Source organism: Epinephelus lanceolatus, chromosome 12 (assembly GCF_041903045.1).
Source record: "Epinephelus lanceolatus isolate andai-2023 chromosome 12, ASM4190304v1, whole genome shotgun sequence".
In the NCBI taxonomy this organism is placed as follows: domain Eukaryota; kingdom Metazoa; phylum Chordata; class Actinopteri; order Perciformes; family Serranidae; genus Epinephelus; species Epinephelus lanceolatus.
Window position 1 is genome coordinate 4,523,568 of NC_135745.1, and position 23,562 is coordinate 4,547,129.

At 40.1% G+C, this 23,562-nt stretch overlaps 2 protein-coding genes across 9 annotated transcripts in view; one reads left to right on the forward strand and one right to left on the reverse strand.

The window, feature by feature from the left end:
- Positions 1-23,562, forward strand: part of LOC117272438 (disks large-associated protein 1-like) — a 231,903-nt gene that overhangs the window by 177,213 nt on the left and 31,128 nt on the right. For all 4 annotated transcript variants that reach the window (XM_033651367.2, XM_033651369.2, XM_033651370.2 and 1 more), the window contains exons 7-10: positions 13,916-14,040; positions 14,896-15,021; positions 15,106-15,264; positions 16,518-16,600. In XM_033651367.2, the coding sequence (XP_033507258.2) occupies positions 13,916-14,040; positions 14,896-15,021; positions 15,106-15,264; positions 16,518-16,600 (493 nt within the window). The remainder of the gene's footprint in view (positions 1-13,915; positions 14,041-14,895; positions 15,022-15,105; positions 15,265-16,517; positions 16,601-23,562) is intronic.
- The window catches only part of LOC144465062 (uncharacterized), a 226,475-nt gene that overhangs the window by 109,224 nt on the left and 93,689 nt on the right, over positions 1-23,562 (reverse strand). The window lies entirely within an intron of this gene.

The window sequence follows — 23,562 nt, forward strand, 5'->3', positions numbered from 1 at the left end:
GGCAACAGCAGAGCTCACGGGTGAATGAAATCACTCAATGATTGGCAGTTCAGCTCAGCCCATAAGAAGACAAACGGAAGTGAGGAAAGTACAGAGCTAAGGTCAAGAGGGAGTGAGACCAAAACAAACTTGTTACATAAGGTAAGATAATTTTTTTTAAGCCATTGAGCTTTTTAGCAGAAACGTTTACAGACGGTTTGTGTTATTGTTCACTGGCACACTGATAATATGCTCTGTTCTTTCAACTTTGGATTGTGTTGTTAATGTGCTAAGTGGCTAATTAGCGTCAAGACAGTCTTCTGGTTTCCCTTCTTGAATAATTATTTTAAGAAGAATTATTATTTTAGACTACCGCCATCTGCTGCTGTGGAGAGGTGTTTCCTCACACACAGGCACAGAAAATATGTGCTGGTTGGCCATTGGCTGTAGTCTTTGAGGTTGGTTCATGTGCAACTTTCTGGCTAAGAACTTGACGGCCCCCTCTAGCTCACCTCCTGTTCCCTCAATAGCCTCTCTTTGACCTTGTTATCTTCCACACCAGAAACTATTTGGTACCGTGTCATGGGGTCCCTCAGTGTAGTGCTTTGAGCTTCAGGTCTCTCAGGAAGCTATCTAAATGGGGAGCATATCTATGTTTCCAGGGTTCTATGTTTCCCGGGTTCTATGTTCCCCACTTAACCCTGCAAAAAAGATTCTGTGTTCCCACTTACACAGAAAAGGTTCTATGTTTCCCGGGTTCTATGTTGCCCGCTCAACCAAGCGGGAAACATAGAACCCTTTTTGTGTAAGCAGGGAACATAGAAGCTTTTTTGTGTAAGCGGGGAACATAGAAGCTTTTTTGCAGGTTTAAGTGGGGAACATAGAACCCAGGAAACATAGAACCCTGGAAACATAGGGATGACCCCAAACTCAAAAAAAGCACCAGATTTATCATTATTTTATCCAACTTCTCTTTATCATCTTGATCTTCATACACAAACATTTTGCACGCTTTTGGGCTTGTGGGCCTACCATTGTTAGCAGCAATGCTATCTTTCTAGCATCAAGATTTTTTTTCCAGTCCCATGAACACAACATACTGCCACTGCTGTTAAAAGTGTGCCAATTGCTGTTGACATTCCCTGCTATTTCTAAATTCTGCCGGCTTTAAAGAATACATGCTGCTAATCAGAGTGCATTAACTTCAGTTTCACAGTTGTTTTTTTTTGTTTGTTTGTTTTTGTTTTTTGTTTTTCAGAAATTGGGGTGTGGTATGCTAGTAGAGGCTAATGTTGCCTGTAGCCCCTAGCCACAAGCAGATATGGGCAGCAGGCTAAAAAGGTCTGGTCAGCTCACTTCTTTCTAACTCCACACTCCCACAATTTTTTCATTTTTCAAAAGCCTTTGGCCCTATCTGATGCTGACTCATGTGACATCACTGAAAGGCATTCATCAGACTTCGTACAGCTCCATTTGGAGACACAAACTCACATACTCCCCAACACCTGGAGACACACTTTGATGTGGAAACTTTAAGAGATTTTTAATTTAAATTTAAGAGATACTAGAAAAAACAGAACCTCTCTTTTGACATACAATCAAGCAGCCAAGCAGTTTCTCAACACATTACGTATCAGTCAGAGGAGTTGACTTCCAAGAGCAAGATACTAAAGATCCCTCTCTCACACGAGGCCCCAGTGCACCTTTAGCCTTCTGCTGATGCATCAGAAACCAAGTGATGAGCTGCCCTGACCCTGTCCAAAAGCAACCTGAATATTCTGCTGAAACACTCAAATTACGACAAGCCAGCTCTGTCTGGAGACGAGCAGAAGGATAGGAGACTGGTTCAGCACTGTGGGAGACTGATTCAAAAGAGGCAGGAGGAGGCTTTTTTCCCTACAAATTTAAATTCACAGGGTAAAAACCTCCCTCTATGAGGATTATCCTCATACTCTATGTTTAGCCCTTAGGCACTCCAACAGCCAACACTCAAAGTGTGTGTCTAAGTAAGTATTGCAGAGGCAGGGATGGAGGAGGCAGAAGCAAATGTAGGTAATGACAGCTTTGATTTATCTGTAACAGAGAACAGAGAAGAGTTCCTGTTGATTACAGCACACCAACACAGTCTCCTAGAACTGATATTTATATACAACTCATTAGCAAATACATTTTGAAGGAACCAAAATGCTAACTGGATTTCTATTACAGATATAGCTTGGCAATTCTGGTTTCAAGCCCGTTTTCGGTCGACCAACCCAGTCTTACTCTGAAGTCATTGAAAACTGGTGCTTGGTCAGTGACTTTTAGCATCAGGCACCAACAAACAAAGCCATCCTTTCATGTCAGCTAGTCGCTGTTATTATTTAGCGTTGTTTAGCAGCATTAGGGGAAATGTGACAGGACAACAATGAAAGCAACAACCACTGACTTTCACCCAGGAGGCAGGTCTTCACTTCCCATAAGATTGTAAAGCAAACCCTGTTCTTTTTCAGAAACCAAACCACGTTTTTATTGCCTAAACCCAACCACACACGTGTGTTGGCAAAACATAACCACGTGCGTTTGTCGTTGAAGGAAAAAATCAAGTGAAAACCGACAATGCATTTTACAGACAAGTTGACACAGCGTCCCAGAACGTCAACAACAAACGCACCCAGGGTAACTTGCACGTCATTTCTTAACGTTGAAAGTCCATGACCAAATGTTGGTATGTGACAAGGGAAAAGTGAGAATGTGTTGGGTCAACAAATGGAAGCAGCTCAATTGCCCAAAATCAAAGCCACAAGCAGCAGCAGCAAGCAGGATTTTGGCTTCACAAGACTAAGCAAAGTCACTTCAGCTTGTTCAGTTCCGTCTAAAGGAGTGAGACAATGAACAATACTTGGTCTGTATGTTCAGATGTTTATACCAGATGGGTTCAGTGAGTTTAATCATAATTGGTCAAAGAAAACTTGAGTTTTAGCCTATTACCTGCCAAGCAGTGATGTGTCGTTTGCAAACAAGCCAGCTCTAAGAACCGATTCTTTGTAGCGAATGAGAAGAGCCGACTCCCGTCGGGGAGAGATGAATCTTGAGCCACTGCTGCTCAGCTCTGCTGAGAATCTATGCAGGCAGGGGCGGGACTTTATTTTGATGGGCACATCATGTGGCCATTCACATGTGAGGACAGTCTGGGATCATACCATCATGTGAAAGACAGTGTAGTGTAGTGGTACAGGCCAGGTACACACAGAGTGATAAAGAGACTGGGGAGCCGGATTTAAATGCAAACACATTAATGATATTGGAGACTGAAAAAAGCTGAGTGCAGAATTTGTAAAATGAAAATATCCATCAGAACAGGGTCAACAACAAACCTGCACAGACATCTTTTTTTGTTTTGTATCTTTGGATCTGTGTTTTGTTTTATGGTTAGGTGGCTGTGGGTGTGTTGATAGGTTGATATATATCCTGGAGTATGATTTATTTGTGTGAGGCTTATGTATAGATATTGTGCTGTCCAATGAGCTGGAATGTTTGTTTTGTTGTATTTAATGTGTCTGTATAATCCCATGTGGGATGGGTCATGTAAATGTCCAGACATGAAAATAAAATATTCATTCATTCATTCTTTCGAATGAAAACTTGCTTACCAACACACAAACGGTTCATAATTGCTAAATGAGGCTAAAATAGAAGGCTCCGAGTGATACTAAATGAAGAGCCATTTGGGAGCCATGAGAGCCGGCTCTTCTAAGGGAACTGAGCCAAAAGAGCCAAATCTTTGAAAAGAGACGGACTTCCCATCACTACTGCCAAGCCCCTCCCTTGGCGAGGTTTGTTCATTAACGGCGGCCATGTAATCTGACTGATCTTGCTTACATATGATAGAAATGATAAGACTGTAAACCAAATTTGCCTTTGATTGAGTCAAAATTAAGAAAAGTCAACTCATTTTACTGTTTTTTACAGTATGCAAATCAGCAAAGATTCCATCATGGTGGTCTCAATTGTCCAAGAGGCTTTTTTTAAAGCACACTGAGATGTAGATGTGTTTCAAATTACAAGTCAATCAGGCTTATGGCATGAGGGACGTGGCCTGTCAAAGTTTGAACTTATGTAGCTGTCAGCTATAGCACCATCATCAGGCTGACTGGGATCAAATTTTAAATCAAGCCATAGGCCATCTTCAATAGTTAAGATGCCAAGTTTCATATCTCTGACTTATTCCAGGTCACATTGAGCAAAGGCATAATATAGCATAAAATGTTAACCAGGCTACGCCCACATGCACCAATCATTATGACACTTCAGATCTTATTTAATACTTGCCCCTAGAGCAGTGGCGGCTGCTGGTCTTTCAAACAGGGGAAGCTCACTTTAAGTTTACATCATAAAATCTGTCATATTGTAGCGAAGCAGTAACTTACAAAAGGAACATTTAATTTAAGCTGTTTTTCAACCACACTCATGCCATAGAACCACAGCAAAACACACCTCAGAGATTTTCAGATGGGTTTAACGGTGAAAATTAGCTATATGGCTTACGGAAATAAGGAACTCCAGACGGCACTCTGTCAGAAGACCTTTCAGACAATTCCTCCAATCATCATGCATACACCGAGCGTCCTCTCCCGCCTACCACCCCATTAGGTCCTAGGGAAGCTGAGCCTCCCTTGAAGTGATGATTTTGTTGCATTTATCCAATGACCGTCTCGCTTTGCTGCATGAAAAAAACCTGCTCAGCGCTCCCGTTTTGTCACAGAGCAATCGCCCCTGCCCTAGAGCATGTGTACCAAACTTGGTGAAAATCTGTTCATTGGGTTTTAAAGTACACATTTGTGGTATATGTGGCGCCCCCTATGGGCTAGGCTCAAAATGATTTGGTACAACTATTCCCCAACACGCACTGAAGAAGCAAGAGTTTTGACAAATTGTAAATGAGTTATGGCCAGTTTACTTACATCTTGCTAATTTATTATAAAAAAGTGTTTTGGTTTTCTATTCATTTTACTGGTTGTCACATTATGCAAATTTGCAAAATATCCATCCTGATGAGTTTTTATGGTCCAAGAGGCTTTTTTGTACAGCTCGTGTGCCACGCATCAAGTCACTGAGACTCGTGGTGTGAGCAGGGCCATCTTGTGGCTGATCTCAGTGATATTTTTTGGGAAGCAGAATGGTGCCCCCATTTAAATATTTGATTCACATTGAAATCAAACCAAAGTAAGAGCTGCAACTGCACAGCATCAGAAAAAAATAATTCCAACCACTGGAGATTTTTGTGGGCCTCACAGAGAATGTGGACTGAGCTCAGTTATATTATTGATGCTGAATTTTGTGATTGAAGTTCATATTTAAATATTATAACTAATGCTTGCTGTATAGTTTCTTATTGTTGACATCTTAATGATTAAAGCCAGGTCTGAGGTCAGAGGTGTTTGCTGAGCTCATTTCTTTTTAGAGCTAGGACCCAGCTGAGTACTGTGACAGGACTAAGGAAGCTGTGTACAATTACTGCACACAGTTTGCAAGTGCCGCTTGTAAAAGAGATTTTCCACCTCAAGAAATATCCAGCACGTAACTCCCACTAAAACCACAAATAAATGTTTCCCACACGGATCACAAAGTCTGGCAGGATATCAGACATTTTCTTGCAGCATTCTGGCTGTAGTACTACGGACAGTAGTTTCCCGTACTAAGATACCAACATAACCAAGCTTGTGTTCTTCTCCACTGTGTCCCGTATAGCCCATGATGCTACCGGAAAAACATACACGTCTTATCGTCTGTTATTTCAAAAGCACACAAGGAAGGTCATCGTGGTGTAATGAATCCTGGAGGGTGGATGTAATCCTGTTAGTGTGAGCAAAGCCAGTGTGACCAAACTGCAGAGGTGGGACCAAGCCATAGTTTTGCAAGCCAAGATTAAGTCTCAAGTTTTTGCACTCAAGCCCCAAGACAACCCCGAAGTCTTAAATTTTGATACCCCTTTTCCACCAGAATGAGCGCATGTACACAGTGTGTAAACCTGCTAAAAATAGGCTACAGACTCCTTTCCCATTGTCAGTGGGCCAGAGCTGTGTACATGACTCTGCAGCAGAAGAGTATGCCTTTCTGTGTGGGGTTGGTGTGTCACATTTGATGTCATGGACAAGTCAGAAAACAGATCAGTCAGCAGTAGAAAGCAGCATGGGGGCCTGTGAACACTTAACAGTGGTTACCTCAATTTTTCTATCTCTTACTTATTGAGTCTCTCTTTCAAACTCAGTGCAGACTAATTTGGATCGATGTTTGAGCGCTGCTTTTGTGGTGGCGCTTGATTGCATTTCGCCTGTAAAAGGGGCTAAAATGATTGTGTCCACCTGGGTGTTGTATTTCTATCAATGCCAATCAGAACTAGAGCCAATACATACCTGTGACAACTGCAGAGTCATCTGACTCGAGTGTGAATGCCAGTTGTAGCCTTTATTACATCAGAAAGCTAGATGTTTGCGGGTGTTAGCAGTTCTTTTGTGCAGTGGAAAAGGGGCTTAAGTTTCGAATCCTAAACAAGTTTTAATTAGCTCTTTATCAAATGTAATGCTAGTTTAAAAACAGAGTAATAATAATCATGAATGCTATTTAGAATAACTTGTTAAAGCTATAGTTGGTAATGTTGGAGAGCTAGCAAGATTTGAAAGTGGCACCTCCTCTAAGCTCCACCACCCTCCTCCCCCTCCTGTCAGCTGCACCGATGTTGACTCTGGTTTGTCCTCTCGCTTTATCCAAAGCCTTTTTCGTCGCAGCCTTTTCTGCCTCCGACTTTCTTTTCTTAGCCTGTTTAGTGGGGCGAGCCGTTACAAGTAACGCTGGAAGTGGTACTTTTGGCTGCATTTTCTCTGCCATTGTTCTGCAAACTTATTCTCCTGCTAACTCGTATTTATGCTGAGGAGTGTGCTGAATATTTCCAGCAACGGTGACACGTGATGAGTGCACGCAGGGAGGAGGGAGGGACAGAGAGAGGCATGGGCAGGACCAGAGCGATATATAAGGACGAGACATGAAGGCATCTGATTGGTTCTTTCCACTCCCACCGAAAGGCAGGGATTAGTCAAGAGTTTTTACAGGCCTGCAGCTGCCACAGAGGTCGGATTTTTTTCCGACCTCTGTGTTCCTTTTTCTGAACACATTATGTATTGACTACTCTCAGGATGGAAGGACCATTTCACCCAGTATAACAAAAAGTGTTTCTGAACAGGATTACTAACTATAGCTTTAAATCATTTCTGTTAAAACAAGTGCAACTGAACTTAATCATAAAAATAAGTGCTGACATTGAACTTCGATAGCATATATAACCAGTACCATAACAGAATGATTTTTGTGTGTTTTCCCCCCATACTGGTTGAATTTAACTCATCTCATATAAATTCTCTTTCTTTTCCTGAATTTATAAGACATATTCTATAGACTATTCCTTCTTTAATATGTTTTGTTGCTATATGTGGCTGTGTATTGTTTTTCTCATTTTTTTCTTCCTGGGCATTGATATTTAGATGTATCAGCAGCTAGCTGCATAGCTAACAAGGTGGCTTATGTCCCCCCTCAGGCTGCATGTTATTTCTGAACACACAAGCATGAATAAATGACATTTCACGTCTTTATTTGGGGAGCGTATCTTTGTTTCCCGGGTTCTATGTTCCCCACTTAAACCTGCAAAAAAGGTTCTATGTTTCCCGAGTTCTATGTTGCCCGCTCAACCAAGCGGGAAATATAGAACCCTTTTTGTGTAAGCGGGGAACATAGAAGCTTTTTTGCAGGGTTAAGCGGGGAACATAGAAGCCGGGAAACATAGAACCCTGGAAACATAGGAATGACCCCTTTATTTGGATTACCTGAAGGCACTGGCTAAATCAGAGGCATATAGATTGTCTAACAATGTAGATATGGATGAAATGAAATTGCTATTGTGCAATGCTTAGTGATGGATCCACCAGAGGACAGACTCCAGTTTAAAAAAAAACAATAATTAGACAAAGCTTTCCATCATGTTAAACTCATGTTTTACTGAAAAAAAAAAAAGAAAAAACCCTTCAAGGTCAGCTTACTAGCTTTTTCCGGAGCTTCCAACCACATCTTATCATCTTATTTAGCAAATGGATCACCATCACATGACCTATGGTATTCAAAGATAGCAATTACAGTGCAGAGAGGGATATGAATAAAAAAAAATCCCACACATAATTTATGAAAAGGCAGTGCCAAAAAAAAGTCTTCAGCCCTGATTTAATAAAACTGATGGTTGGAGCATATATGCATATTTAATATATGGTGCATGAAAACTGAATGTTGTTTCTTCGTGTTTAGTTTGGACTTTGGGATAATCTGAGAGTTCTGGATGGTTCATGATGGAGCAGTATATCAGAAATGTATTCTGGCCCAAAACCAGTGCTTTATAAGTATAAGTTATAAGTTTGACACACAGGAAGCCAGTATAAAGATCTGAAAATGAAAGGGGCTCAATAGTAGAGCCATGGGGAACTCTATACCATTTTTCGAAACATTCAAATGTGTAATTACAGATCAACATAAAGTAGTCCCTGTCCCTCAGTTTAGTACTGGCTTAGAATTTCCAACCCAGTTTTCCAGTCTGTCTAGTAATATGTTAAGGTCAACTGTGTCAAATGGACTGTTGGGCCTTTAGTTTCACAGACCGGGAGAGGCGGAGGCGCAGCGCACCTGCTTCGCCAACTGGGTGTAGCCAGGTGGATTTTGCAAGTTTGGCACACCGTGAGCACTGGCGCAGCTACTCCTCTTTCCCACCTCCGTCCCTCCTACCTGCGCAAGTCAGAAAGAGGGAGGAGAGAAGGCGTGGAGTGGGTTTTACACAGCCGATTCACATCACACCAATCAAATGAGCCCCTCTCCTTGCCCTTAAATGCGCCGCGTGAAGGCGTAATGAGAGTTTACTCAATTTTCCATGGCAGAAGATAGCAGCAGCGTCAGACGGCCAAACTTCTCCCAGGAGGAAAGTGATGTTGTGGTCCGGGAGGTCCAAGCTGGCAGTGTCCGAATATACGGAACTGCAAGCAGACCTCCACGGGCTGATGATGCAAAGGTAGCCTGGGAGGAGGTCACCACAACTGTAAATCAATGTTGCGTTTCTCTCGTGCGCGTGCGCGCTCTCTCTTTCTCTCTCACAGTCTCACTCTGTTTCTTTTCTTTAGACTTGACAGATGCTGAATATATACTCCCTATTTGATGCTGTGGCTGTTTGTGAGATGTGAACTCATTAGTTTGCAGCTGTGTTAATCAAATCAGGTTGGGTTTCCATTACGCGTGCCAAACGTGCCAAACGGTGCCAATCCCCTTTGATCTGACATCAGATGTGACGGGACAGTCGGTATAGAGATACATTTATGTGCTGATTGCAGATAGTTGCATTGAATAGTGTTTGTTGTGGGTATTTATTGCATCGTTAATGTGCCTGACATTCTGAAAACCTGCCTGTGAAGTTTTGGTGACGTGTGCGCACTGTCCGCCAGTCAGCCAAACTTCCACTACACCGGCTGCGCTCCGCCTGCGCTGACAGTAGACCTGGTTTCAGCTGGCGAGCTTTTAGCGCACCTTTGGCGAAGCCTTTTGGCACGAAACTGTCACTGCGCCAAGCTGGATCTGTCGACACCTCCCCCTGCTGCGCCACCACACCCATCTCAGTGCACCTCGGTCTGCCAAACTACCAAACTGAGCGCGCCTCGGGTTGCGCTGTTCGAAACTAGCTCTGCGCGGGGTTCGCCACCCTGCGCCACCCTGCACTGCGCCGGGAAACTAGAGCCCTTGGTGTTAAACTGGATGTCATTCATGATCTTAACAGGAGCAGTCTCTGTGCTGTGGTGTGGTCAAAATCCTGACTGTAAACACAACAAAACAGTTGTTTAGGACCAAGAAGGTAAAGACACTTACAGTATTTTGCAGTGTTTAGCTACATCTGTGGCAAAAGAACCTTTCTCCTATAGTTATTCTCTCCCTCTCTGCTCCATCTTTTCCTTTTTTTGTGACCGTCCATTTTGCTTGGCTACTTTTCTTAAATGATATTGGTAGGGTCATAGTTAGGCAGTTACTATGTGCGTTGCTTTCAGTCAGTCACATCTCACAGATTGACTGGTGTGGCTTCCTGATAACGTGAGCTCTGACTAAAGTGAGTGTAGCACCTGATTCATGGATTCTGAGAGGTCTGCCACTTTCTACTTTTACTCTACCACACTTAGGATGGAAGAATTGTAGTTTTTACCCCTATACAGTTATTGGATGACTTCAGATACTACTTTTCAAATTATGTATTATTCATTTTCTGTAACCACTTATCCTGTTGGGGGTCGTGGGGGTGCTGGAGCCTATCCCAGCTGACATTGGGAGAGAGGCAGGGTACACCCTGAACAGGTCGCCAGACTATCACCAGGTTGACAATTAGAAACAGACAACCATTCACGCTCACATTCACACCTATGGCTGAATTAGAGTCACCAGTTAACCTGCATGTTTTTGGACTGTGTGAGGAAGACGAAGTTCCCCAGAGAAAACCCACGCTGACACGGGGAGAGCATGCAAATTCCGCACAGAAGGGCTCCCCCATCCCAGGGTTCGAATCCCCCACCCCAGGTTCGAGCCAGGAACCCTTTTGCTGTGAGGCCACAGTGTTAACCATTGCACCACAGTGCCACCCGGAATATAGGCAAGGACAGCTGATTAGTTGATTAATTAGAAAATTATTTGGTAAGTAATTAGATAATTATTTAAGTCATTTTTGAGTGCAAAAACATTTCATGGTTCCAACTTCTCAAACATAAGGACTTGCCGCTTTTCCTTTTTATTATTTTAATTACTATTGATTTGTTAATTTAATTTACATTTTTCTGCATTGGTTATCTTTACTTTTAATACCTAAATACATTTTCCCAGTTGCACTAACAGACTTTTGCTTAAGTGAGATTTCAATGCAGGACTTTTAGTAGTAGAGTTTTGTTACAGTGTGGTAGTAGTACTGTTACTTCAGTAAAGGATCTTAATAGTTCCTCCACCACAGTTACTATTTGGGTTGAGAATATTGTGAGACAGATAACCACAAACCAGAGATGTCATAAATTAGCCTCCTTATGATTTAGTTGTTACAGCAAACTTCCTTTAATGTGTAATTAGAAAAAAAGGAGGAAAAGCGACAAAAATAACAGCTGAGCAATAAGCAAGCAAGAAGAGCGACCGACTGTGGCGAAGCAGAAAGTCAGCTTCCTCATCTCCAGCAGGGCTGAGGAGCGGGCTACAGAGGTCTGACTTCTCGCTTAGTCTACACCCACAGATTTTTTTTTTTTTTTACTTTTGAAACTTGTAGTTTTCAGCCCACACAGCTCCCTCTTGAGACACAAAGGCCTTATACAACTTTTTCCACACATGCAATAGTACTCCCCAACAACTGGAAGGACACGGTGATGTGTTAAATCAGTGGAGGTCCCCTTCAAGTATTGTACTTTAGCCTAAAAAAACAGTGTTTTACAGTTTGTGTGTAAAAACAAACAAAAAACATCAAATGGGATTCTGGTCATTTAACTTAATGTTGGATCAACAAGTAATTAATTTATGCCTTCCAGAAGACATGATAGTTACAAAAAGGATTCAGGAGAGCATTTTCTGATTTCCCAGCTTTATGGTTGAGGGAAAGGTTTTGGTCATAGTTAAAAAAAAAAAAAAAAACAATGTTTATTGTTAGTATGACCAGGACATGGACAGAATTGGGGTTGTTACTCAAAAAAGTAACTATTACATATTAAATATTATTTGTTAAGTTAGATATTTCATTATTAATCACTCAATAAAAAGTGATTTGCTACATTACTCATTACATTACGTTTGCGTTACTCCAAAACATGCAGAGATGCATTGTCACATATCAGCACACAACAAGGATCAATAGGCAATTAAGATGGCACTGGCAGTAGGCTGTAACTGCCTCAAGATAAAACTAAATCAACATATAAAACAATAATAATAAATGAGGCTGGCCCTTCTTTTACTATTATAAATATAATTGCCCCAACTAAAATAATATAAGACTGGCCTTTCTAACAGCATTAGATGATGATGGACTTCAAAGGAAAAAAAGTCTAAACAGCATATGAACGTCATGGAACAGGCCAAACACACTTGAACTAATTCACTTGAATTCACCAAACCATGGCCACTTTTATAGCAGACTAGACCAGCCTATTTTATGTGTTTATCACTAAAGCAGTGGATATACTTCATGAGGAGGAGATCCTGAAATCATTTGTCAGACCACCTGTTCCTCCTCAGAGTCACCACAGACTGCCCAGGCTAAAGAGCCTCTCCATGGTTACATTAGACAGTGTTGTCAGAGCGGTTGATGTTTTTTTGTTTTTGAAATTGAAAAACTTATGTAACACAAGTAATGACATGCACGGTTCCCACAGTCATGGAAAACCTGGAGAAGTCCTGGAATTTCACAATCTTATTTTCCAGACCTGAAAAAGGTGTGGAATTAGTAAAAATCATGGAAAGTATTGAAAAAGTCATTGAGTTTTGTTATGTGTAAAGAAGTAAATTGTTACAGTAATCTTGCCTGAATAACCTTACATGTAAAGGTTGCTGTTAAGTTTCACATAATAAACATTTTGAGTATACACTTCTGTTTGTGTTACATGTTGTGAATTGCCATCCAATTATAGCATGGGTCCTTGAAACGTCATGAAAAAGTTTGAAAATTTGTCCATGAAAATGTGTGGGAACCTTGGACATAATTGTTTGATTAGTGCCTTTAATGTGATAACTGAATTTAGAACAGTAAAGTGTAATATTACTACGTTGCAGACAAATATATTGTGACTACAGTAAGGCCTCTAACACTGGATATAAACTGCTGTCTTAAATGTCAAAGTCTGGCATTTCCAAGTCTCTAACCAGCCAACTAACAACTTGACACTACACCTACCTTTGTTTCTGACAAACAAGTCATTATTACAAGTCATCACACCTGCACAGACACCACAAACATGGTTGTTTTAAGTTTCTGAACAAATGACCAGTGTCATTTGTCTGGTAAAGACTGTATTTGTAGAATACCTCCAACAATTCTCTTCTGGAATTAGATTTGACTCTACCGCTGTGTCGGTATCCATGTTATTATTATATGCTACACAGCATTCTACTCAGTTGGATAAATCTGTTTCTAACTTATTTAAACAATTAAATAAGATAAATGGAGAATGTTTTCCAATTTGCTGAACACAGTCAAGATTTGTAATATGTGTGCATTTTGTGAATAACCAAATATTCAGCGTTAGTTTTATGTGAATGTTGAATGTTTTTAACGTGTGTTCATATTTATTAAATGCTGTGTATCTCAGGCTCTGCCAGGGGAGTTGGTTAACTCAGGGATAGTCTGCACTATACTGATCAGATTTGTTCCAGAGCATCACAAGACCTAACCTGGGAACCAGACAAATTAAGAGCTCATTTTTATTTGCTCTGGCAGATACACTAATTTGCATTTGTGATTTGGTCTGGAGATGTCAGATTACATATAACCGGAGTCTCACAGTCAAACTAAAAACCTTGTTAAACCTTGCTTAGGTCAGTAGCCTTTATATGAGAACAAAATAAGATCTCATAATCACAGTGAGGCGGGAGTTGGATCCAGATATTCTGTAAACAAGGGTACAACTAACTGAATGTCACTGCTGCACATGTGCAGTTTAAATTGCTTGCAATTAGTAAAGTTAGACTTGATCTTGTGTATCAACACCTGTAGAATTAGAAAATGTAATCTTATGGTTGCAATTGGAGTTTTTTTGTCGATCAGCTGGGTGCATTGTTTACAACATATACTGTATAGAAATGTAACTTAACTTTATCTCTTTCCCCTTCTTGTTGTCCTTCCCTCTTTCTCTCTCTCTTTTTTTTGTAGTTTCATCTTGCATCACCACCTATAAGAAAACACCTCCACCAGTGCCGCCCCGAACTTCCACCTGCTCCACAGCCTCCAAGCCCTACATCTCAATCACAGCCCAGAGCAGCACAGAGTCTGCCCAGGTACTGCACACAAATACACATATTTATTGTGTTAAAATTCACTTCATGTAGTAACACATGTAGAATACCAACACATCTATTTGGGAAATGATGTACATTATGGGTATAGATGAAGGTGTAGTGTAGTTCAGGTATGATATGACCATAGGAGACAAAAATAAAAAAAACAGTGAAAAGAGTTCTCCATCCACATGTTGGGAAGTATACAGTGGCTGCACTGACCACCATTGTCTACAACACTACCTCTGTTTATATTGCGACTTCCTCCGCTGTCATCTCGTTTGTTGCTGTGTGAAACTTTTGACTCTGCCCTTTAGTGCCATTTATTTGCTGCATCTATGCCAAAATAAAGGATGCATGGAAGTATGAGGACAGTCATGTTTACAGTGTTTGAAATGGACGTATTACTTTACTAATTTCATCATAGTTGTGGTGACAAATGCTTTGAGGATTACAGAATAGCAGATGGTAACAGACATATATGAGAGGTCATGGCCTCCTTTGTTTACAGCTTAATTCAAATATTATAAATGATACTATGTAATATAAGTGGTCATATTAACATATTGTCTTGAAAGCAATGTTCAATTAGTTTGATCTGGTTCTTAGTACAGGCTTAAGTGTTGTTTTTGTCATACCTTGACAGTTTCGACGACTGCGTCTGTCGTCATCATTAGAAGCGCCATGTGATGTTATAGTGACGTGTCCTGTTGATGTTTTATCCAGGTCGTCCACCTGAGTGGAATGACAACCACTTAAGCCTGTAATAAGAACCATATAAAGCTCAGTGTAAAAAAGTAGGCTATATGAATTTGTTTGGACTCGCAATGTTCAGTGTTGTCTAAAACCAATCAGGATGCATACATGGAAGAGGAGGGACCCAGAGGTGACATGACCATCCAATCAGGGCTCAGTAACTCAACAGAGAGCATTGACAGCATGAAGGCCCTGACAGCTGCCATAGAAGCTGCTAATGCACAGGTTAGTGCTTTGTACTTTGTACATTTTCATTGCTTTTGTGAATATTGTATTCAAAACATGTCTGCTGTCATTATTCCCATGTAGGTCCATGGACCCGCCAGTCAGCATGTCAGTAACAGCACCATGACAGTCAGCCCCCCCACTCCATCGGTCCTAAGCAGGGGGCAAGTTGTTGAAGACCACCGGGATATATACAGGAAAGAAGCACTCAGGAAGGGAAAATGTCTCTCCATAGGCATCCAGGTGTGTATGAGACAGCAGGGGAGGTGGAGAGACATAGAGGAGAGACATAGACAAATTAACACTGTTTTCACATCAGTTTAACAATGCTGTGCTTCTTATGATGTAACCAATGTTATTATTAGGGCCATGGCAGAAAACGATGCAAGGACCTGAATGAATCTGATAGAATTATTATTCTCTCTCAAAAAAGAATCACATTTTTTAAGAGCCAAAGGTGCTCGAAAACTCACAAAACTTTGCACACACACCAGAACTAGTTAAAAATGTGTAATTTTATGGGTCTTATGCTTGGGTGTCAAAGAAAAGGCTCAATAGGGCCCCCTACAAAACTTCAACAAAGAAGCCCCATGGTACATTTTACCTAGATGTACAAAATTGGTGTGCACATGTATCATGTCCAAATGTACAAAAAAGCCCTTGGAGCTATACCGTAAACCCAACAGGGAGTCAGCCATTTTTGTGCATTTTTAGTCATTTATAGGTGTCATACTTTAACAGACTTTTCCTACTGATTTAATCTGATTGACTTCAAATTTTGTCTGTACCAGCTAAAGACCTTTGACATGAAAAGTTGTTAAAAGCTTGAGTTTTTGTCAAACTGTGTGACCGTGGCGAGGCATCAAATTTACTTTTTTTGCCAAGAAACAAAGTGGTTGGTAACTTCACGGTACATAGCTACCCCATGAAGATTATGAATTTTTATTGAACGCAGTCGCCATGGCGACACATTATTCTCCATGAAACAGGAAGTTGTAACTTCAGTGTACATTAGCCAATCTGCTCCAAATTTCACATATTTGATAAGAGTCAAGGGCCTGAAGATATGAACATGTCAATCTGGTGTCATAATCACAGCACTGCCTACTGACAACAGGAAGTAAGTCTTGTCTGAGAATTTTTTTTCATTTACATTAAATTTACATGGTGTGGTCTACAGTTGATTTACAGCAACATGACGTACAATTAGTGTGTTCTTTAGGGCTAAATAGTGGACACAGGAAGTGGTACAACATGAGAAATTGGTCATTCCAGTGTCCAAACTCTATGCAAGAAAAAATATCTCATTACTGCGTGCAGTATCTGACTTTCACAGAAATAAACAGCTGTGTCAGCTAGCGTCTCACCAGTACCCCAGACTTGTGCAAAGGTGCAAGGGCCCATTCATCACTGTTTGCACATTTAATTTAGTTCTGTAATTGTAAGTGGTATTATAATGGGTAATTATAGGGATTTATCATGTCTGTCCCCTGTAGGTGGATGGCCCGGAGGAGATTCCGGACCCAGAGGACCCATCTAAGTTCACCTCTGTAGGGGTGCAAGTAGAGGATGACAGAGGGTGAGGCACACATTTTTCTTTACTCTTTATCTTTCCTTTTGTTGACCTTCTACTCAGTATATGCTTGACTATTTAATACCCATGAGCATGGCTGGACATTTGGTTTTAATGCAAGGGAAAAGACTTTAATCTATGAATATTGTCTTTCTTAAAACAATAGTCAGGTGCCACTGAAAAAGATTCTGCATACTGTAATCTTTCCCCCTGTTAATATTGGTCATTACAAGATGCCTTTCTAATATGTCTCCAGTGGAAGTGATGTGGGACAACATCCACAGGAATCCACAGGTGGTAGTAAGCTTTGTGATCTGGCTCTATCCAGTATGACAGATGAAAACAAACATTAGCCAAGATCCACTTCTCATCACTTATCCAACATATTTAAGTTTGATGTGTCATCATGTTAGCCTGCTCGTCCTGCTGCATGTTTTCCTTGTGTTTGTGTGCATTTCCTCCGACAGTGCAAAACTCTGAATTGATCGTAAGTAAGTTAATGTAGTGAATGATGTCAATATTTCTGCACTACACTGGTGACCAGTTCTAAGTGTGTCCCTGACCAATCCATGACTCTGGCATACCAGTAACAGTGATTAGAAATATGTAGGTATAGGATGGATGGATGGATAAATTGACTTAAAGCCATGAACACATTACCCATAAAACCATCATTTATACATCAATTACCCATTGTTGTATCCAACTCAGAATTATGTCAGTCAAATCAGATTGGGCTGTTCAATATGAATATGTGATGATTCTTTTTGTTTCATAAAGTTTTATAGTTTGAACAGGCTCAGTGGGATGTTCAGTGTGACAGTAACATTCACATAATATAGTAAACCAGCTAACTGCTCTAACCACGGGTTGGAAATGTGCAACAACATTTTTTGCTCACTAGATATCAAACAAAAGCCAGAGACTGTTTTGTATTAAGTTGCTGTGAGCTGTAAATTCACCACTTTTAAGCAGAAGAGAGAAGATAATGTTATCTTAGGGCCACGGTGCAGAGTCTCTCCTCCTCTGTTCCACTGCATTAGGTCCACAGCTGTCTGTACCAGATAGTAGCATGAAAGTCAAGAGCGCTCACTCGGCAGCAAAATCTGAGGACCAAATTGTTCCAAGAAGTACACTGCACAGAACACTGAGTAGCCAAAAAAAAAAAAAAAGTGTTTTAAATAGTAAGAATTTAGCAAAAATGCACGTGTGTTTAGGAAGTACTGAGCATATGTTTGGATAAATAAGACTTGGATTATACTGCACAAGTTATGTGAAATATTTTATATAGTTTTGCTGTCGTTAAATGTGGTCCCCTCTGACTTCATCTCATCAAGAATTGTCTCCACTTTTGAAAAACAAAGTTTTATGAATTGAACGCTGGGTGGGTAACTGATATACAAATGATAATTTTGTTGCTAAAGAATTCCTTTTAGTAGAGGGTACAAAATCCAAGACCTTAAATTGGATTTATACTCCTGTGTTGAGAGGCTAAGCTGTACCCACAGATTTATAATGAATTTTAAAATGTGTCTGGAGGGCTGAAGTGATGTAAATGACTGAAATCCAACTTTTAAGTATAAATCAAAACATACAATTATGAATCCAGCTTTAGACCACTCTAATCTCTAAATACCAAAACATCAGCTTTTTTGATGGCAATTGTCCTTTGTGTTTTTTGGGATAACATAAGCTTGAGTAGAGACTGGTAAAAAGTATAACTTGGCACACAGTTGTTGTATCCAAAGTACATGCATATGTATGAGGGGCCGTACAAGACATAATTCATTCTCACCCTCTCACACACATACATTCTCCTTACACATACATATATTTTCTCTCTCACACACATGCATATATTTTCTCTCTCACACATATGCATTCTCCTTACACATACATATATTTTCTCTCTCACATGCATATATTTTCTCTCTCACACACATACATTCTCCTTACACATACATATATTTTCTCTCTCACACACATACATTCTCCTTTCAAATACACATTTTTTCATTCTTCTTTTACATACATATATTTTCACTCTCACATATATATACACTTTACTTTTCAACACATAGGCTGCGGTCGGAAAGTCTTTTTTGCTTAGGAAGGTTCCTAGCTGAGTGAAATGACCCGGAAGTAGTTTAGTGGCCGCCATGATAAGAGCTGTTTGAATTCTCTAAACACTAAGGAAAGGAGGTTCAATGCTTCCTTTCAGATCTCCTTTAGCATAGGATACATCGGACCTTCCTAAGCGATAGGAAAGGAGATAATTCCATCCCACAAGTCATTGCAGTGGCAATATTTACGCACCATTCACAAACCCATTAGGAAAGAAAAAGATCAACATGACAGAGAAAGGAAGGAGATCACCATCTAAGTTACAGCTGTTTATGAAGCATTAAACATCTCATGCCATAACTTGTTCATATATATTTTTTCAACTTTCAACATTATGTTAAACTTAGATGCGAACTATGAACGTTTCGCTACTATTGGTGTAGGCTACCCTCTGTCCACAGCTTTGTTTAACTTGTTTTATAACAGGATAAACAAATATACAAATATACAATGCATCATTTTAATTTTCTGATTTTCGTGTGAATGAGAAAAAACGGAAATCCACGTGTTTTTCCCATTTTCGTCTTCAAATGGCTAATTGATATAGAAATTAAACCAAAACCAGAAACCTACTTGTTTTTTGCCTTTATTGTTATATCGATATTATCTGCTCCTACTGCATCTCAAAACATTGGCATCGGCTATGCTTATGGCCTAGATAGATAGATAGATAGATAGATAGATAGATTCAAGAGTATTATCTAGACCTGCTCTATGTGTAAAGTGCCCTGAGATGACTTTTGTTGTGATTTGGCACTATATAAATAAAATTGAATCTAAAAAAATAGATAGATAATCAATGAAGTAACGTTGCTGTGCCTCGTGCGTAAATACACATATACTTGGCATATCTAGAGATTTAAATAATCAATGAAGTTACTGCTTCCCACTTTTTATTCCCCTGTACAGTATTTCCCTACAGAGCTACAGTGGAAGGATCATAACAAAAAATACAAAAGACTGTAACGTTAAAAGATATCTGCCTGAGGTTATTAAATACCTGCAGCGAGCACCCCACCCCGCAGCATAAACAATAAGCGCGTTTCCCCATAAAGAGACGCTGTACGCATTTACGCACGAGGCACAGCCGTGTCCCTTTTATTATTAATATTATTATTATTTATTATTTATCTGTCTATCTATGCAGTAGGAGCACATACAGGGGCGTCGTTTCAGCAAAAGCTAAGGTATGGCAATATGACATGACGTCAAAGAGCTACTGATGATGGAGTTTCAAAAATATGAACTTATATAAAACTTCAGTTTGGTCTTTGACCTGTCAGAAGTACATACTATGCTATTGAAAACTGTTTCAAAGGACATGAAGCTGTTTCTCACATTCATAATACCTCATGTCTGCATATTATGCACGACTTGGTGAGAACAGTGAAAACATCGGACCTATTTCGGCGCATATTTCAGCACCACGGACAGCGAGCGGACGTTTAATTATCATTAGTCATGTGTTTAACTTCACAGAAAATAAAGAAAATAAATTAATTACAAGCTCATTTCTAGAAGATAACCAAGGGGTCCGGTGTATGAAACACAGTAAAACAAAGGCCAATTTGGTACAATACTGTATAGGCGAATTCTGGAGTGTCTCCAGAGACCGAAAATACAAGCTTAACATGCCAACATGAAGAAAAAAACCCACATACAATCGTACAGGCTTCAAGACATCATTTAGACAGGCTGTCTACAGCAGCAGAGCAAAATGCTTTTACAATACATAGATACCGTATTTTTCCAAATAGCAGCCCAGGCGTTTATTTCACAAAATCGATTTTGACCCCAGGCATTTAAAAGAACCAGGGGCTATTTGCTCAAGGCTTTTTTTTTTTTTTTTTTGCACTGACCTGTACCAGGCCGTTATTTGGTTACAGTTCCTGTCCAGTATGTTTTTAGTGCAAAAATACTGTATAATGTAGGGGTGAGTTCTTGTACAAAAATCTCTAAACATTTAGAGTGGGTCATTTTTTTCGTGTACACGGGTTTCACTGCTGGGTGGTGCTATTGCATTATACCAGTAAAGCCCCAGTTATCCAAATACCAACCGAATGGGCCATTTAACCAACAGTTACAGGCCGCCACACCGAAATATCGCCATCCCGACGGTCCGCCATCCCGAATTCTGGTCCCTGAGTCCTGACAGTAAGCTATGGCGAGCCTGTAGAAGCTGTATTCCCCCATGTATGTCAGCGATTTTCACCGGGGACGCACGTGAGTAATTCAGGCTGACATTACCTGTTTTTCAGTGAACTCTTCTGGTAATTTCATTAAAAGGCATGGCATATAGGTCCACAGTAACTTATTATTACTATTATTATTGGGTCTTATAAGAGTGGGCTACAATGAGTACCGGGCCATCAAATCACAGCATCCGCGGTGAGAGGACACGCAATTGTGTGTGCTTTTACGCACGCAAGTGTAGGTGATCACGGATATTTGATGTGGGAAAGATGTAGCCAGATGTATTACCTGTTTTAGATACGTGGCTATCTGTCCGTCCATCCGTCCGTCCGTCCGTAGCACGAGTCATGTGCACCACTTCACCACCGACCCGTGCATAAAAGCGCAAACAGTCCCTGAAGGAGGGACAGCCATGAGGCAATGAATGAGGAAATAATCGCCCGGGCGTTTAATCAGACCGGCGTTTAATACGCAAAATGGGGTCAAACCCCCAGTGGCTATTAGCTGCCATACCTCGCCATACCTGAATGACGCCTATGGGCACCCGGCACATAATATTGATTTAACAATAAAGGCCAAACGCAAGTTAATTACTGGTAGTGGTCTAATTTCTACTCCAATTGCCCATTTGAAGAAGAAAATGGAAAAAGCACGTGAATTTCCATTATTTTTTTTATTCACACAGAAAAACAAAATAATGCATTTAATATTTGTTTATCCTGTTATAAAACAAACAAGTTGAACACAGCTGTGGACGGAGGGGACACGCACCGTAACATATGCTCAGTTTGCATCAGTCATTTATTCATTTGAGTGTTGTTGTATTGCCAGCCTTTAGTAATATCATTAATTCATTTTACTACTTGGGATTCAGATGGGTGAGTGTGAGCAAACATTCTCAGTGTGACAATTTCGTTTCAGTTTGTGGCTGGTAGCCTATATTCCTTTTTTTAATTCACTTCTGACCTTAGTAATAAAACAATATCTTGTCCACGTTTATATATCCTGCATGAAACAACACGATGAGAACATACGCCCCATACGTTCTCATCATGTGCATTTAGTAGTCCATCTTCAGAACATTGTAGTTTCACCCCAGCAGACCCATGTCAATAACATCCTTCTCAGCCAATCACAGCGTGAGAAATTCTTCTTCTTCATTTGGTTTTATGGCGCGTTGCAACTATTGCTCATTAGGTGTATACCGCCACCTACTGTACTGGAGTATGTAGACGATAAATGGACTGCCTTCCGTTTCCACTATACTCCTTCCGTTTCCACTATACTCTCACTCACACATGCATACATTCTTCTCTTACATACATATATTCTCTTTCAACATACATACATTTTCCTTTTACATACATATATTACTTATAGTATTAAATGTATACATGACTGCATGTGCATGAGAACAAAATGTATGAATGTGTGCATAAAATATATGAATATGAGAGAAAAATGTATCAGTGTGTGTGTTCAAATATATAAATATGAGAGTGAAAATGTATAAATGTGTGACTGAAATATATGAATGTGTGAGTGAAAATATATGAATATGAGAGTGAAAATATATGTATGTGTAAGGAGAATGTATGTGTGTGAGAGGGTGAGAATGAATTATGTCTTGTACGGCCCCTCATACATATGTTCTTACATGTACAGTTGCATGCAATAGGTTGGGCATCCCTGGTCAAAATTGCATTTACCGTGAGTAGCTAAATAAGTATAAGATGGCCTGGGTTTTCCGGCCCTTAACTTGACCTCCACAGTTCCTGTTAACTGCCATTTTTTAATAACATCAGAACTGAGGAAACGGCTAGCCTTCTCCTGCTTTGTGGGCATCAATTATTATAAAATGATCAATTATTATCAAATCAAAAATTATATATCAGTTTTGTTTTAGTACTAGGCAGCTGAGCCCATGGCTGCTGATTGTTGGGACAAGATTTCAGGAGTCAGAATATTTATAAAGCCTTGAAATTTGCATCACCTGGCCTTTCCTAATCATGATTGTGAACAAGCAGTAGCTAGTTAAGGTCTGAGACCCTATTAAAAGTCATCTGAGAGCTCAAATGTCTTGGAGTGCCCAAACTATTGCATGGTGCTCCTTTCCTTTTCTCAGTCTAAATTTTACAAAAAACATTAGTTCCCCTTTAACTTCATGCCTTTTGGAAATCAGTTCACCTTCTACTTACTTAACAATTCACAGTAAAAGAAATTTTGACCAGGTGTGCCCAAACTTTTGCATGTCACTGTACTGCTGAATATTGCACTGGTGATCACACACTGTGTCAAGATCAGATCACTGAGTAAAAGATATTGATCACTGGCTTATGTTGAAGTCTATCAGTTACTGACAAGTTTTTAGTATAGTAATCTGATTAGAAGATATTTTCAATTATTGAAGTCATGCTACATAAGGTGCATTTTCCTTCAGACTAGCTGAGTCTAGCTGAGTCATTTCCTGCTTCCTGCTATCATGTAATTATTTTTCTCTCTGTGGTCACAAACAAACACCCACAGACTCATCTACCAAGGTTATCCTCTGCAATAAACTCCAACAAATGTGGCTGAGGACCAGTTTCACTGACTTCTGGACTCACTACAGTTTCCTTCAGACCTCTGTTCAAGCTTTTCTACATTATGAT